Source organism: Petaurus breviceps, unplaced genomic scaffold (genome assembly GCF_028583685.1).
Source record: "Petaurus breviceps papuanus isolate PSGF00001 unplaced genomic scaffold, PetGlider_PUasm1.0 90925, whole genome shotgun sequence".
Lineage (NCBI taxonomy): Eukaryota > Metazoa > Chordata > Mammalia > Diprotodontia > Petauridae > Petaurus > Petaurus breviceps.
Genome location: NW_027187380.1, coordinates 13,003,856 through 13,020,166, shown reverse-complemented (window position 1 = coordinate 13,020,166; position 16,311 = coordinate 13,003,856). Strand labels below are relative to the sequence as shown.

General features: G+C 40.4%; 1 protein-coding gene across 1 annotated transcript; it reads right to left on the bottom strand.

Annotated features, from left to right (window-relative positions):
* Nucleotides 1-1,458: 1,458 nt before the first annotated feature.
* SUMO2 (small ubiquitin like modifier 2) lies at nt 1,459-14,190 on the bottom strand. Its single transcript, XM_069076455.1, has 4 exons — nt 14,022-14,190; nt 12,263-12,394; nt 5,334-5,405; nt 1,459-2,126 (listed from the first exon to the last, which is right to left on the bottom strand). The coding sequence occupies exons 1-4, from the start codon at nt 14,040-14,042 to the stop codon at nt 2,064-2,066; spliced, it is 288 nt and encodes a 95-aa protein (XP_068932556.1). The 5' UTR covers nt 14,043-14,190; the 3' UTR covers nt 1,459-2,063.
* Between the last annotated feature and the right edge of the window lie 2,121 nt (nt 14,191-16,311).

The window sequence follows — 16,311 nt, the reverse complement described above, 5'->3', positions numbered from 1 at the left end:
TGTAACCTATGAGGGGAGGGGGAAGGGGAAAGGAACAGCCTCAGAACTAAGACTGTACCCTCTTAGAAATCATTAATTTTTTACCAGTAATAATCACCACGGACAGCTAGGTGGCACAGTAAATAGAGCACCTGCCCTGGAATCTGAATTCAAATTCGGCCTCAGACACTTAACATTTACTAGCCGTGGGACCTTGGGCAAGTCACTTAACCCAACTGCCCTCCAAAAAGAAATAAAAATCATCAAAAAGATTTAACATCTTTCCAACTACTATTATTTTCAACAATACAACTGATAAAAAGCTCTCCTATGATCATGACATGAGGTGACAATGGTTTGGTTCTCAAAGGTCTTTCCAGAAGAACACAAGATCTGGCAAATCCTACAAAGTTGGAAAGGTTTTAAGTTCAGACCTGGTGATAGACTGTACATTTGCACATCCAAGGACCAGCTTAGCTAAATTCAGAGAGGCTCATAACCAGATGGGCCAAAAAACTCTCCAAGAGCACTCACTAGGTCAGAGATGGAGAACACTCTCTACTATGGGGGGAATAGATCTACAGAAAGTCACAGATTCTATAAATATTAGCAGCTGTTTTCTTACCCTTTCAAAAATTAAAATTTCAACTAATCTTTCCTTATTCATATTCACAAGTTAAAACAGCATTCTTAAGGAAATTAGCTTTCAGAATGATGTCACTCAAATATAACTTATCTAACAATGAAAATCAGCTTGAATTTTCCAAGTGAATGATGGGAGTATCTCTGTTAAAAACCCATTTAAGATTCTCACACGAATACGGTTGAAAAACGGAAAAAAATCAAAACCAAAAGTGAACCTGAACCAAGGGACAGTTCCTCCTCCTTCCTCTGCCAATACCACAAGCAGAAAAATACCACCTCCTCCCTTCTCCTGCCTCAGTTTGTCAAGTATGTATAGACAAAGAATGAATGAGATAGAAAACCCCAAAATAAGACATTTATTGCCACCTTCATAATTTTTAAAAACAAATGAAATTTAAAGTTATTGTTCCTGTTACTAATTATATACTTACAAATTCCCAAATCTCGTCTCACTATGGGATAACTTCTTGTGGGATTGGTGCCACTCAACTTACTGCCTTCCTCGGTTCTTCTGAAGCTAAACCTTCCTTCCACAGAATAATGAGCACAAGAGAGCCATACATTGCACATCACATTTCATTTTCTTCCTTTAATCTTCACATAATCCTTTGAATTTCTGAAATCAATGCAAAACTGAGCATACAAGAAAATATATTTATAAAGACTATTTACTAAATCTTAATCATTAATGCCAACAGAAATGTTTCACTGACTGCTAATTTTAAGAAAATAAGTTTTAATCATTTAACCTTTCTCTTTTAGTATGCTAATTAAACTATGTTTCTCTACATCACCATTTCTTAACAGTTTCTTGAGAATAATTAAAGAAAACAGTTTATTTTAAACAAGAAGTTTATTTAAACAACAAGATGTTTGACTTGAAGGGAAAACTATCTAGGATCAATTTCTTTATAGTAATTTATCCCTACTGAGAGACAGAGATTGCCCTACATGTAACAGCTACGTACAAAAAAGTTATAAAATTGTCCTTGGTTTTACAATGATAAAAGAAAAACATTGAAATTATCCAATCAAACAAGGTATGCAAGGATTTTTTTGTGGGTTTTTTTTTTGTTGTTAAACAGTGAGAGCAAAATAACTTACTGGAATATAAAGATAAAAGTTGAATGAGCATGCCACTAATGGAGAAAAGGGATATTTTCACAGAACCAGTTTGTTTTTTCCCCTCCCCATCTCCATTTCATGTTGATCAAAACATACCATCGGCCATTTAGTTAAAAAAAAATACGCATTATGCCTGTGCACATACACCAGTTACTTTATGTACAATAAAGGAATGGGGAAGGGAATAATCAAAGAAGAGAGAAAACTATACTGCAGTAGTCAGGATGTGGATGAACCAAATCTTGGTTTTCTAATTGTGAATGTATTGTTTTCCTTGGGAGCACAGTTCTGGAGTAGAGTTGTAGATTCTCTTTTTAGTAATCGCCTCCTGTCTGCTGCTGGAATACATCAATTGTATCTTCATCCTCCATTTCCAACTATATAGCACAAGGAAAAAAGAAAACTTTTTAGCTCTGCTTTATTATCCTTTAAACATTTTATATTTATAATATTGTGACCTGATTGGCTGCTCTGAGAAGAGTTATAAGCTCCCATTTAACCTAGATTTGCAAAATAAAACCTAGATTTTACAAAATCTCGGGAATCTTACAACCTATACTTACTGTCAATCCATTACAAACCTTAAAACTTTTTCTTCTCCCTGTAGCAGATAGCTTTTAAAAAAATCTTATAGCTAAACTGCCCATGATTTTTGAAAAAAGGATTGCTAAAGTGTACTATATTATAAACAGCTGTTCCAGATATGTGTTTCTTAGACAAAATTTAAAACCAACTTCCTTTCTCAAAACCTTGGGACATTTTGTTCACTGAAAACACTGTTTTGGTTGAACTTCTAAAATAGCAACATTTTCTCATCATTTAAAAATATAAGTACAACTCAGACTTATTGTAGGGATCATGTACTGAGAAAAGTAGTCATTTTTTTTTCTTTTTGGTGGGCAATTGGGGTTAAGTAACTTGCCCAAGGTCACACGGCTTGTATTATTTTTGTGTGTGCGTTAAGTGTCTTAGGCCAGATCCAAATTCAGGTCCTCCTGACTCTGGGGCCGGCACTCTACTCACTGCATCCCCCCAGCGATCCCCAAAAGTAGTCATTTTTTACCCTAAGTGTACAACCAGTTACTATACATATTTAACCAAACACTGTACTACCATCAAAAGTACTATATTATATGATGTCATGATAATCATCTAAGAACTAAGAACTCAAGTTCACCAAAACTGAGGCTGAACGCTAAGGTACTAAACAACTAATGAATATGATAAATAGAAACTACTAAACAACTAATGAATATGATAAATAGAAACTACTAAACAACTAATGAATATGATAAATAGAAACTATCAGTGAGGGGGTCCGAGGCAGGGAGGGAACCCAAATACTTTGGGTAAAGTAATACTAATGACAAAATAATTCATCTTGTCTTTGCAGTGAATAGGTTTATCTTATCTCTAAATACTGTTTTAGATTTGCATAAAAATTTGCTACTATGTATGTACAAAGGCTTATTAACATGCTATAGAAACATATTTGTTTTCCAACATGCAATTACAAATCACAAAAATAGAAGGCAAAGCAAAGTGACATGAATATAATTTGACTCATATTGTTCACCATCTGACAGCATTTAAAACTACTTACAGATAATTATTCATTATACTGCAAAAAACACTGCAGAAATTTGACAGTGTACCTGAGATCCCAAGTACAGCTCTTGTACCTCTTTCAAGGCTAGAGTATATCACTAATGATTGAGATGCTACTACTACTAAAGTGGAGGAATAAAATTATTTTTTTTCCCTGCTATCAGAAGATTTCTGAGCAATTCCAAAATGCACTATTATTCTTGAAGGCATAAGATAGCAAAATCCTAATTAGTTGAATGCATTTTAGTTTCAAAACTTAAACACCCCTCACTTACTAAACTAGTGGACTTGTTTTTGACTGGGTAGGTTTTTATAGTAATCACAAGATTAAACATTTAAAATTCAGATCCCCAAGATATAAGACTCCACCATGCCAGCACTAAAATAAAGCTGTCACAAATTATCAAATTTTAGAACTGAAATATTTCTATATCTTTTACTCAGACTACTGATACTAAAACAAGTAGTTTCCAAAGAATGTGTCAACATATCTCCATAAAAGGACAAACAGTAAGCATTTTATTTATTTATTTTTTTGAGCAATTGGGGTTAAGTAACTTGCTCAAGGTTACACAGCCAGGTGTTTCTGGGTGGATAATAAGTGTCTGAGCCCGGATTCAATCCACATGTCATCCCGACACTGGAGCCGGTACTCCAATCTACATGTCATCCCGACACTGGAGCCGGTACTCCTACTCGCTGTGCTACCTGGCTGCCCCTCAGTAAGCATTTTATTAAGTGCTTATGTGAAGAACATCGCCAGCATAGGCTGGGGAAGATACAAGTTCTACAGGAAGCCTTCCTTGATACCACCAACCGCTAGTGCCCTCACTCTCAAACTGCCTTATATTTTAACTCCTTTCTATTTATTCTGTATCTATTTGTATTGCTTCCCCTATAAAATACACCCTCGCAGGAAGGAGTTGTTTCATGCATTTTCTTTTTGTATCTTCAGTGCCTAGGACACAGAAGGCACTTAATAAATGAATCTATGAATTAATGAGAGTGAAAACGCCTTCTACCAAAGAAGCTCACAACCTCAAAATAGACTGTCTTTAAGAGTTTTTGTAGCCAAAACACTCATTGCACATGTAATATCAGCAGTCAAACAACTAGGGAACAAGATTCACCTGGCCTCAGAGGTCAAGAAACAATTCAAGGAGGGGGAGCATTTAAACTTGTCCTTGAAGGAAATACCCATGTAGATTTTGATTAGTGGATATATTTGGGAAGAAAGTGAGATGACAGGCATAGGTACAATGATGAGAAAAGGAGGCAGAGAAGGTAAAGTGTAACAACAGTGAGTATATAAGTCAGTTGTCAGCCACCAGCCTAGCGCCTAAGGATAAAGATGCAGGTAGGAATCAGATTGCAGAAGGACATGGATGTTAAGGAAGCTTGAGCTTTACCTAGCAGACACTGAGATGTGGCTCAACGTTTTTCAGCAGAGGCCAGGCCCCACAATGAGAAATAGTAAGGAAAATCTGAACCTGGAGTTTTTTCACCTATAAAATGTTGATACTTACAGAACTGGCCTTCACAAGACTGTTGAGAGGAAAACATTTTGAAAATGTTATATAATGCAAGCTATTATCAACATGGTTAGAGGTATGCATTAGGAAGATTACTCTGGCAGTGATGTATAGGACGAACTGGTACAATGGTAGACATGGGTGCCTACTTTAGGTACCTTACAATAGGCCCAATGTTAAGTAATCAAGGGCTTGAATTATAGTGGTGATAATAGAAATGGAAAGATGGATGAAAGTTATTACAGAGATTTTGATGAAACCTAGTGATTGATCAGATACAAGAAATTGGAAGAAATGAATGAGATGATTTTACAAGAAGAACATGGGTGACTGGGATTAAGTCAAAAAGAGAAGCTTTTATAAACCATTGTTACAATTACTTCACTTTAATTCCTAAAAATTATATGAAATAAGAATTCTAGAAATTATAATGGAAAATCTTACCTGTGCAGGTGTATCTGTTTCATTGATTGGTTGCCCATCAAATCGGAATCTGATTTGCCTCATTGACAAACCCTGAACAAAGGACAAAAAATAGGTTATGATATGACTACTACTTGTAAGGCTATATGGAGGCCTGACCCTAACTTTAGATGTATACAATATGGCTCAATTTATACACTCTAGAATCAGTGTACAATAGTAGGCAAAGAGCTGGCCTAGGCTTAAATCCCTGTCTCTGACCATGGGCAAGTATCTGCCAGCCATAAGCTACTCTAAGTTCCAGAACCAGTGCCTGAATATACATCAACCATTTACCTCAATTTGAGAATATACACCACTAGGGTTCTAGTCTCATCTCTGCCACTAGTGACCCAATTGATAAGGCATTTAACCTGTCTTGCTGTTTCCTCATCTGTAAAATGAAAGGGTTGATGTAGCTGATCTCTTAAAGCATTTTCTAATATCATTCACAGTCTTTGAAGTTATCTGAAGTTGATTAATTTGCCTTTTAAGTAAGGGTTACATTCCAAGGTGGCTTATATAGGAACCAATATTGGTGACTTGTCTAATCATTGTATAAAATAGTTCCCTACTGGGTTATAAATTGATGGGGAATTTTAAAAGCATAAAATTTTTCTATCTAAAAGCTAGTAGCAATTAAAGAAAAGCAAATCAAGAAAGACAAGAACTCTAATTCAGTATATCTTATCATCCAAAGTGATCCAAATAGAAAGATATATGATAGATCAATACAGGCTAAAGCATGCAGCTAATGGTGATTTGTGTATGAGTAGGGTAGGCACCATTCAGAACACACAGTCAGAAAGTGAGGCCTTCTGTTCATATATCAAGAATGAGGAATAATGGATAGATTAAGAGCTACAATTATTCTAAATTGGGGGTATGATAGGAATTAATCTTTACAGATTAAATTGGTCTCTCTTCACTGATATGAAAAACCAGCTTCTCAGTAACATAGTCAGAAGTTCTCTGGGGCACGGAAGGTTGCTAAGATCACAGAACTAGCAGATGTCAGAGGTCTTGACCCCTGGTCTTCATGATTTCGGGGCCTGTATTCTATGCAATTACTTGACTCCTCTCTACACTATTGTGGTATTTTCTAAGTATGAAGATAGAGAAACAGACCTCTAGAATATAAGGTAGATTGATCCTTTAAGAAAGAGCTACATCAACCAATCAAGAAGCATTTATTAAACACCCATGCACCAGACACTGGGAATAAAAAGAAAAAAACACACAAAAGTTTGTAATATAATCTCTCAAATTTACACTCTACACAGGAGACAACATGTGCATACATTAAAAACATATAAAGTTAACTTTTGAGGGGAGAACAATGAAGAAAGGTCTCATGCAGATGAAATTAGGGTTTAGTTTTGAAGGAAACAAGGGATTCTAGAAGGTGAAGAGGAAGTGCATTTTTCAGGCATAAGGGAAAGTCTGGGCAAGTAAGATAGATGGGGGATTGAAATCATGTAGAAACAACAGTTTGGTTGGACCAAGGAATACATGAATGGGAATTATAATATGGCTGGAAAGGTAGGTTTGTAGTCAGGTCACTAAGTGCTTTAAATGTCATACAGAGGGGTTTGATATTTGACCATCATGGTAATAAAGAGTCATTTAGAGTTTACTGAATCATATGGTCAGACTTTTGTTTTAGGTATATCACTATAAGAGATGTGTGGAAATGTCTACATGGGAGAGAATGGAGTGCTAGGAGGTAATTATAATAATCTAAGTTAGAGGTAACAAAGATCTGAAGTAGGATGGTAGCTGTATGAGAAAAGGGAAGTGATGTGGAAGATGTTTCAGGAACACAGATTTAAGGATCAAAAATTACAAAGACTGTGACTGATGGATTGAAAGTTTGAGAAGAGAGATGGGTTTTGAAAGAAAGGGTAATTTCTTAGGAGATGTTGAGTTTGAGATCTGAATGAGGCATCCATTCAGTTTGCATTGTCCAGTAAGTCAGCTGGTGATAGAGCTCAGCTAAATCTAGGGCCAGACAGGTGACAACCACACAAAAGAAAGGATGGAGGATTTATCATCTTCACCAGTAAGGCTATTCACTTCAGAGATCACAAATGCACCCAAATAGTTATTTCGTTTATAACAAACTGAAACAGTAACAGATGACATTTATACAGTGCTTGGAGGTCTACAAAGTACACATTCTTTCATTTGATTCTCAACAGCTGTCTGATACTGTGCATATTTTACAGATAAAGAATATGAGGCTCAGAAGCAAAAGTATTTGCTTAGAGGTTTGCTACTGCCTCTGAGAACATATAAACTCCTATTTGGCTATTTAAGTCCGTCATGACTTGGCCCCAAACTTATCTTTGACACTATAGATATCATATTTGCTATGGTCCAGCCAAACTGACCTTCTCTGTGCCTTGAAACTTAGCTCTCTCTCATACTTGTGATTCACTTTCTCCTCACCTCCAGTTCACACAATGCTCTTCTTCCTTCAAGATGCAGCTTAAGGGGGTAGCTAGGTGGCACTGGCTTTGGATTCAGGAGGACCCGAGTTCAAATTTGGCCTTAGACACAACACAAAACTAGCCGTGTGACCTTGGGCAAGTCACTTAACCCTAATTGCCCTACCTTTCCCCCTCAAAAAAAAAAAAAAAGACGCAGGTTAAGCAGTAACTTTTATATTGTCTTTCCTGATCTCCCCATGTTAGTGGCTCTCCTACCTTGTATTTATTCTCTACACCTTCTGTCTACTTGTATACATATACATTCCCCTTGATAGAATGAGCTCTTGGGAGACCACTAACTCAGGCCTCTCCCAACTCTGAGAGGCCCAACTTCAACACTTTACCTCTCAAAGTAATAGGAGTGTCTGCTACATGAACATCTTTGTTGCATCTGTCCTCTCTTGCATCCCTTATCATATCCTCAATTATACCCTGCCAAGCCTCAGCCTTGGGTCACTCCCACCATTTGCTGTCTTTGTTCCTATACTAACGCTGCTAAATGAAAGTAGAGAAAATCATGCAACTGTTCTAAATGGATCTACTACAAATTTATGTTACACAACATCAACTGGGCCCTTGACGTTACCAGCCAATCCACAGCTCCCTTATCAACTAACCATCCCACTTTGCACAGCAGCTCTTCCAAACTTTCTCATTCTTCTTCAAACTTCCCAAGGCTCCCCATCTCTCCCAGCTGAGATCCTTGCCTCATATTTTTCTGGGAAAAAAAAAAAAAACAACAACTGGGGGCGGCCAGGTAGCACAGCAAGTAAGAGCACCAGCTCCAGTGTCGGGATGACCTGGGGTTCGAATCTGGGCTCAGACACTTAGCACCCACCCAGAAACACCTGGCCTTGTAACCTTGAACAAGTTACTTAACCCCGCTTTAAAAAAAAAAAAAAAACTGAGGCCATTTGCTGAATTCTCTTTTCTCCCATCACTCAGATGCATTCTGTCATTTTCTCCTCCTTCATCCCTATATCATATAAATAAGTGGTCTAATTCCTTACCAAAGGGCAGCCCAAGTGGTGACCCAGTGGACAGGGACCCAGGGAACAGGACCCAGTGGACAGGGCCTGGAGTCAGGAAGACTCATTGTCCTGAGTTTAAATCTAACTTCAGACACTGTGTGACCCTGGGCAAGTCACTTAACCGTGTTTTCCTTAGCTTCCTCATCTGTAAAATGAGCTGGAGAAAGAAATGGCAAACCACTCCAATATCTTTGTCAAGCAAACCCCAAATGGGGTCACAACTGAAACAACTAAACAATGAAAACTCCTTACCAAGATCAACTCTTCCACTAGTTAAAGTGATCCCTTTCTCCTCCATCAGACTACCCTCTTTGTCATCCCCATTCCATCACTTTTCATCCATCTCTCCCTCTCCTACTGCCTACAAACATGCCGACGTCTTCTTCATCCAGAACCCCCCCCCCCAATTCTCACTTGATCCTTCCATCCCTGCTATGGTCCTCTATCTCTTCTACACTTTGTAACTAAACAACTAAACTCCTAGAAAAGGCCACCTACAAGAGACACCTCCACTTTCTCTCCTCTCTTAACCCTTTATAATCTAGCTTCTAACCTAATCATTCCATTGAAACTGCTTTCTCCAAAAGTTAATGATCTTAGTTGACAAGTCCTGAGGCCTTTTCTCAATCTTCATCCTCCTTGACCTCTCAGCTTCTGATCTCTCTTCTGCTCAAGAGTCTCTTCTATATCTCTACTACTCTCCCCTAGTTCTCTGCCTATCAGACCTCTCCTTCTTAATCTCTTTTGCTTGAGCCTCATCCAGACCATGCCCTGTAACAGTAGTTTTGAACCCTCTTCTCTTCTCCCTTCACTTGATGTCCTCAGCTCCATTGGATTGAATTATTATCCCTAGGCTGATGATCCTGAAATCTACCCAACCTGCTGACCTCCAAACTTTCATGTTCAACTGCCTTTGAGACATCTCAAACCAGATGTCCAGATATCTTAACTTCAACATGATCAAAACAGAACTCATTAACTTTACTGCTAAAGCCTGCCCTATCCTACCCCCTTCCTCATTACTGTAGATGGCAACACCATCCTTTCAGGCCTTTGGGCTCAAAACCTAGGAGTTATCCTCACCTCCCACATGCAATCTGTTGCCAAGGCTTGTTGATTTCACCTCCACATCTCTTCCATATAGCCTGATCAGCTTCCATGGATTTAAATACCACAATGTTTCTCAAATCAACCAATCATACCCCAACCTCATCTCCAACTGCCTTTTAAAAATCTTGAACTAAATGTCCAGTATACACCTTAAATTCAACATGTCCAAAACTGAACTTCCTAGCTTTCCCCCTAAACCCTCTCTCCTTCCTATCTACCCTATTACTGTAGAGGTTCCTCATCCTCAGGTTCACAACTCCTCACACTCCACCCCCCACCCCAATATCCAATCCTTTGCAAAGGCCTACTGATTTCAGCTCTCCAATATCTCTTGTAAATGTCCTTCTCTTCTGATACTGCCACCACTCTAGCACACCTCATACTGAATTATTTTAATGGCCTGCTGATGGGTCTGCCTACCCCAAATCTCTCCCCACTCCAATCTATGATCCATTCATTAAAGTGATTTTCCCAGAATGAAGGTCTGACCATAACACACTACTCAATAAATTCTAGTGGCTATTGCTTCCAGGATCTAATCAAAATGCTGTTTGACATTCAAAGCTTTTCATAACCTAGTCCCTTTCCATTTTTACTATCTGTTATGTTTGATCCAGTGATAGTGGAGTCTTGGCTGTTCCATGAAGAAGACATTCCATCTCTCAACATTTTCTCTGGTTATTTCCTATGCCTGGAATGCTCTCCCTCCTCCTCAAGTCTACCTACTGCTTTCTCTGGCTTCCTTTTAAGTTTCAACTAAATGCAAATTTTTTACAGAAAGTCTTTCGTAATGCTTCAATTCTAGTGCCTTTATAAAATTATTTATAGCCTGCTTTGTATTTTGCATGCTATCTCTATTAGATTTTAAGTTTCCTGAGGGAAGGAGCTGTCTCCACTCTTTTTTTCTCTCCCCAGAACTTAGTCCAGTGCCCAGTATAGTAAGGCTTTTAAATAAATGTTTATTGATCGCAGAGATAAATTCTGATAATTATATTAACACCAACTAAACAAATCAGAAAATGGGACTCTAGGTTAATCCAGTCTTTCAAGATGAAGGAGTTTCTAAAAAATTACAAGTGAGTCCACTGTTTGAAATAGCCAGTAAATTTATACAAATCTTCAAAATATAAGCTTCTACTAAAATTTCTTCAATTATGTATAATTTAAATTTCTATCATTTTGAACAAATTCTATTACTAACAAAACCATTACACTAGAAGGGGCAAAAACACCCCTTTTCAATAGCTTCTATTTCTTCATTCTTTTATTCAAATACCTTTATGTCATATGGAGAATTTTAAGTTTCAACTCTGACTCCAATTCCCAACTTGACTAGAATTAAGCCAAATCTTTATATTTTAAAACCTCCTTTTGAGATATATTCATGAATTCCTCTATCCCTTCAAAATGACTTTCTCAACTTTTATTTTTACTTACGGTGGACCATGGTGGAAATATTTACCTTTTAAAAATTTATTTTCAGCAGGAAAGATACACTTACCTGATTATCAACAATTTCTTCCAAAAAGAACCCTGTACATATTACTTTTGAACTGTTAATGGATTCAGTACATAAAAGGGGCTCCTTGTTTTTGTCAGTAGAAATCACTAATGTGCTTCCAAATACTGTGTTAAAATAATTTCAATCATTACTCTTTATATTTCTTCTTCTCTATTTATAATCTTTTGGGTAAAACATGTCTTTAAATTATCAGAAGCTTCCTATCTGGCTTTGCAGTTAAGTTGTTTTGATACCTCCAAGGAGAGTGAAAAAAAATGAAACAGATCACATAATTTGCATACTTAATGCCAAATGAAAATATGTCCTAAAGTTCACTTCCAAAACTTGTTTAAAAGAAAGCTAAATTTAAGACAAGCATTCTGCAAAAAATAACAGACAAGTATAAAATGGGTAGGATGCCTGAAAATATTTAAAGTTCACCTTCCCTTTCACTAATACAAAAAAACAACAAGTGTTAAGCAAGTTATTTCATTTAATTTACTCCTTACTATCGTTAAGAATCTGAATAAAAGGCAAAAAAGGAATAACATACAGGGTCGTTAAAAGGAATGCTGAATACAAATGACTAATGCATTTGAAACCTTATAAAACAGTATGTGGTACAAATGAATATTCATCCTTCTAAAACTATTAAATATTAAAGACCACAGAAAAATGCAGGATGATGCTTCTACAATGTTAAAGATGTCATCTTAGTCTCCATTCTCAAGTTTGTTGTTTTTGCCAGATTTAGTCTGAAAGCCAGTATACTCTCACCTGTCGTTCACAATAGGCTTTCATTAGTTTACTAAGTGGTGTGTGCCTCTTAATCTTAAATTGCACCACCGAACCATCTTGCCCTGCCACCTTCAAATTAATGTGGTCGTTGTTTTCAGTCTTGACTCCTTCCTGTTGAGAGAGAAAAATAAGGTGGTATAACTTAATAATGTTTAAAAAAAAAAACACACCTCCTTTCGCAGCATCAATCTAAAGCTGTTTAAAAAAGCAACAAGTTTCACATTTTGATTTCTAAAACAGAACCATATGTGATACTGACTTTGAAACCAAAAGGGGAGATGAGAAACTTGGTATGAATGAAATAACTGTCAGTAACAAAAATGAACCTATATGCAATAGATTTTAGAAAGGAAGTCACACCCACCTCTGCAACATCTTATGTTTAAAAAACAATTAGCAGCATGACCACCTTTCTCTCCCTAAAAAGATAAGCTCTTTTAAGAAAAATCACACTGAAAATTATCAAACTTCCTTTATTAATTATCTACATTCAGTTCGACACCCAATTTTTGTTGAGAAATTTTCACATAATTACATATACTTGGCACTCATTCTTCCAATATAGAAAAAAAAATTATCAGACCCAATTTAACAATTTAGTCAGACCTAGGATCAAAGATTCTTAGACCCGAAGGTGAAAAAAAAAAAAAAAAGAAACTGAGGCCCAGGGAAGTTCACTTACTTGCCCAAGGTCCCCGGAGTATCCAAATCAAAGTAGGGATTTGGTCAAGCATTTATTGAGTGCTTACTATGTGCCAGAGACTAAGCACTGGGTATACAAAGAAAGGCTATATATACATATAAATGTGTAAGTATATGGTTCCTGCACTAGAGTAACTCCCATTCTAACAGAGGAAGGGCACCACGGAAATCATCCTGCCCAACAAGATATATACAATGTAAATTGGAGGCAGTTCTCCCCCCCCACCCCCCCCACCCCGTACTCTAGATAGACCCAAGTGAACATTATTGTACTTAAATGAGCGCAGGAAGGTTATGGGGATAGGTGGTAGCTTTAAGAAGAAAAAATTCCCATCTTAAGGATACATTCTTGTCTTCGGGGCTGGGGGGGGGGGGCGGGAGGGAGAGGCCTCTTGGCGCCTTAAAAGCTGCTTTTGAAAACTTTACATTAAAAACACAGACACGCCACCCATCGAGCCTGCCTGCCAGCCTCCCACCTCCTTCCCTGCTGGAGGCTCCAGCATCATCCACATGGTCGCCGAGGGCTATGGGAGGGAGGGAATCAAGAAGCCGCGCTCCCCCAGCCCTCCTCACCCAGAGGAATCCAGCTCTGGCCCGCAGGCCCAGCCTGCGCCCCCCAGGCCCCCGGGCCGGGAGGGAGGAGAGAGGGGAGACAGAGAGGAGGGGACACTCCGAAACTCCGGGACGGGCAGGGACCCGCCTCCAACCCGCGCCCGGGGAGGGCACAACAGCCCCCGGGGCCAGGAGGGAAAGCCCGGAGCTCAGCGGCTGCGGTGGCGAGGCCAGGCCGCGCGATCCGCTCTTCCTCCGCGGCCCCGGGGGCGGCGGGGCCTCGTCCGACGCGGGCCGAGGGAGGGAGGGAGGGGGGATGAGGAAAAATGGCGCGGAAAGCCCGGGCCCGAGCCAGGGCCGCCGCAGCGCCGGGACCCCCGCCTGGCCCGCCTCCCTCCCCTCGCGCGCCGCCGGCCCCCTCCCCCTCTCCTCCCACCCCCCCCCCCGCCGCCGCCGCCGCCGCCGCCGCGGCGGGCTCCCTTACCTTCGGCTTTTCGTCGGCCATGGCGAGTCCGGGGGTCTCCTCAGCCGCCGCTTCACAAAAGAGGCACCAGGATGGTCCGCTCCAAGGGAACGGAGAGAGAAGCAGCAGCGGTAGGAGCAGGAGCAGGAGGAGGAGGAGGAGGAAGATGATGGTGGTGATGGTGAGGAAGAGGAGGAGAAGAAGGAGGAGGTGGAGGAGGAGGAGGAGGACGAGGAGGAGGAGGAAGAGGAGGAGGAGGAGGAGGCAGCGGTGGAGGTACTGAGGGCGCGCGCACGTTCTGCGCTCCCTCTCCCCCCTTGCGTGCGCGGGCACGAGCCGCCCGGGGCTCCCATTGGTTTTCGGCTCACGGGAGCGCGCAGCACTTACATAACCAGCCCCCTCCCCCCCACCCTCTAAGCTCGCTAGGAGAAGCCTCTGCGCAGGGCTCGGCACCGGGGAGGCGGGAAGAAACGCGGGCACGCGCACGGGGCCTGTCGCGGGGGCGCGCCTGGCTCTGGGCGGGGTTGTATTGTCCTAGTGATGGTGGTGGAGGAGAATCAAAATGGACTCCAGCTGTCTGGGTCCCTGGGAGCGGGCTGACTGGCTCACAAGCCCTAAGTCGGGAGTGGAGAACGAGAACAGCAGGCTAGGGAGATAAAAACCTCAGGCAGGGGCCCCACCAGGGCACTGAGTGAATGCCCTTTGGCCCAACCAATCCCAGAGTGGTCCAAGGACAGCCCTGCTTGGCCTCCCCCGGTGCCAGGGTTGGAAACATCATGGTCCCATCCTCACAATGCAGGCTGCTTCCACAGCTTGTTGCCCAGAATGCCATCACTCTGCCGTGTGGACCAGGCACTCCTGGAGTGCACAGCTGTGCCTGCCCCAGGCTGGTGCAATGCACTCTTCATCCTGGAAAGGATCATCTGTCAAATCCACATTATCACTGAGGTCCCTTACAGCTCACAATCTCTGATCTCATGCAAGAGCCATCGGTATATTTTTTTAAGTGTAGGCTAATCTGTGTGATTTCTTAGGCCCAGGGGTTTTTCTTCACCTTTTTTCTCCCAACCTTCATATTTCTGAAGTTCTTAAAAAACGAAAAGGCCACTGGGTAGAGAAAGAAGAGTGTGGAGTCAGGAGACCCGTAATTGAATCCTAAGAAATGACATTTGTTAGATGGGTGATGCTGAGCTAGTCATTTTACAGATGATTTTCAGTTTGCTTATCAGTAAAAGTGGTATCATGATACTTTATACCACAGGACATCAAAGGCCATCTCATCCAGAGCTTAGGTAATACCAAGGACATGAGTACTGGGCCCAGAGTCAGGAAGATCTGAGTTCAAATATGGTCTCATACACTTACTAGCTGTGTGACCTCAGGCAAGCCACTTAATCAGCCTTAGTATCCTCATCTGTAAAATGGGAATAATAACAGCAATAATAGAATAATAATTCCTCCCAGGGTTGTTGTGAGGATTAAATGAGATAAAGCACAGTGCCTGATCCATAGCAGGTGCTATATAAATGCTACCTATTATTATAATTTAACTCCTTTTTACAGATGAGGAAACTGAGGCCCAGAGAGGCTAAGTGATTTGCCTAAGGTCACACAGATAGTAAACAACAGAAGTGAGATTTGAACCATCTTCATGATCCTGTGTGTGTGGAGGGTGTTTGTTTTCCATTTACCAGTCCACCTCCTGTCAGAGGGTTGTTGTATAGGGACAAACTGTAAAGTGCTATAGAAATGTGATTTATTATTATTTCTATCTTCAGATTTGAGTTAGCTGGTAGCACTTTAGTTGTGTGGCTTAAGGCAATGGGACTACTTCAGGCAAGTACAAGAAGGAAAACACAGCCATTCCTCCGCATAAAGAATTAAAATTGTATATAGACACCAAAAATAGTCTCTAAGGCCCCCAACACCCTTACCTGTTGTCATAGCAGGGCGTGTTATATGCATTTTGATTTATCCTAAAAATCCAAGAATATATGTAAGGGTCTAACAATTTCTTGGTTATAGGTTAACTTGAGGTTTGGGCTTAGTTGAGGTGATTTACAATTCAAACACATCTTAAATAGCAGTTTAACTCTGTCTGAGCCAGTGACCCTGTGGGCATAAACCCAGTCCCTTTCAGATCTACCTCCTGTTTCATTCAGGGAGAGCTGTTCTCACTCAGTTGGGAGCAGGAGAGAAAGGGCAGATAAAGAGAGCCCTGTACCTCTTGGGGAAAGGAAGTCACAAGCCACTGAACTGGCTTCCTCTTCCCTTTCCTTCCCCTCTTTCTCTGAGCAGAGCTGAATTGTAC

Excerpts from the sequence above, each read along its gene's own strand:
- SUMO2 (XM_069076455.1), bottom strand. The coding sequence starts at position 14,042 with ATGGCCGACGAAAAGCCGAAG. Across the intron at positions 12,395-14,021 it reads TGGCCGACGAAAAGCCGAAG|GAAGGAGTCAAGACTGAAAA; the intron begins GTAAGGGAGCCC and ends CTCTCTCAACAG. Across the intron at positions 5,406-12,262 it reads AAGCCTATTGTGAACGACAG|GGTTTGTCAATGAGGCAAAT; the intron begins GTGAGAGTATAC and ends TCCTTTGTTCAG.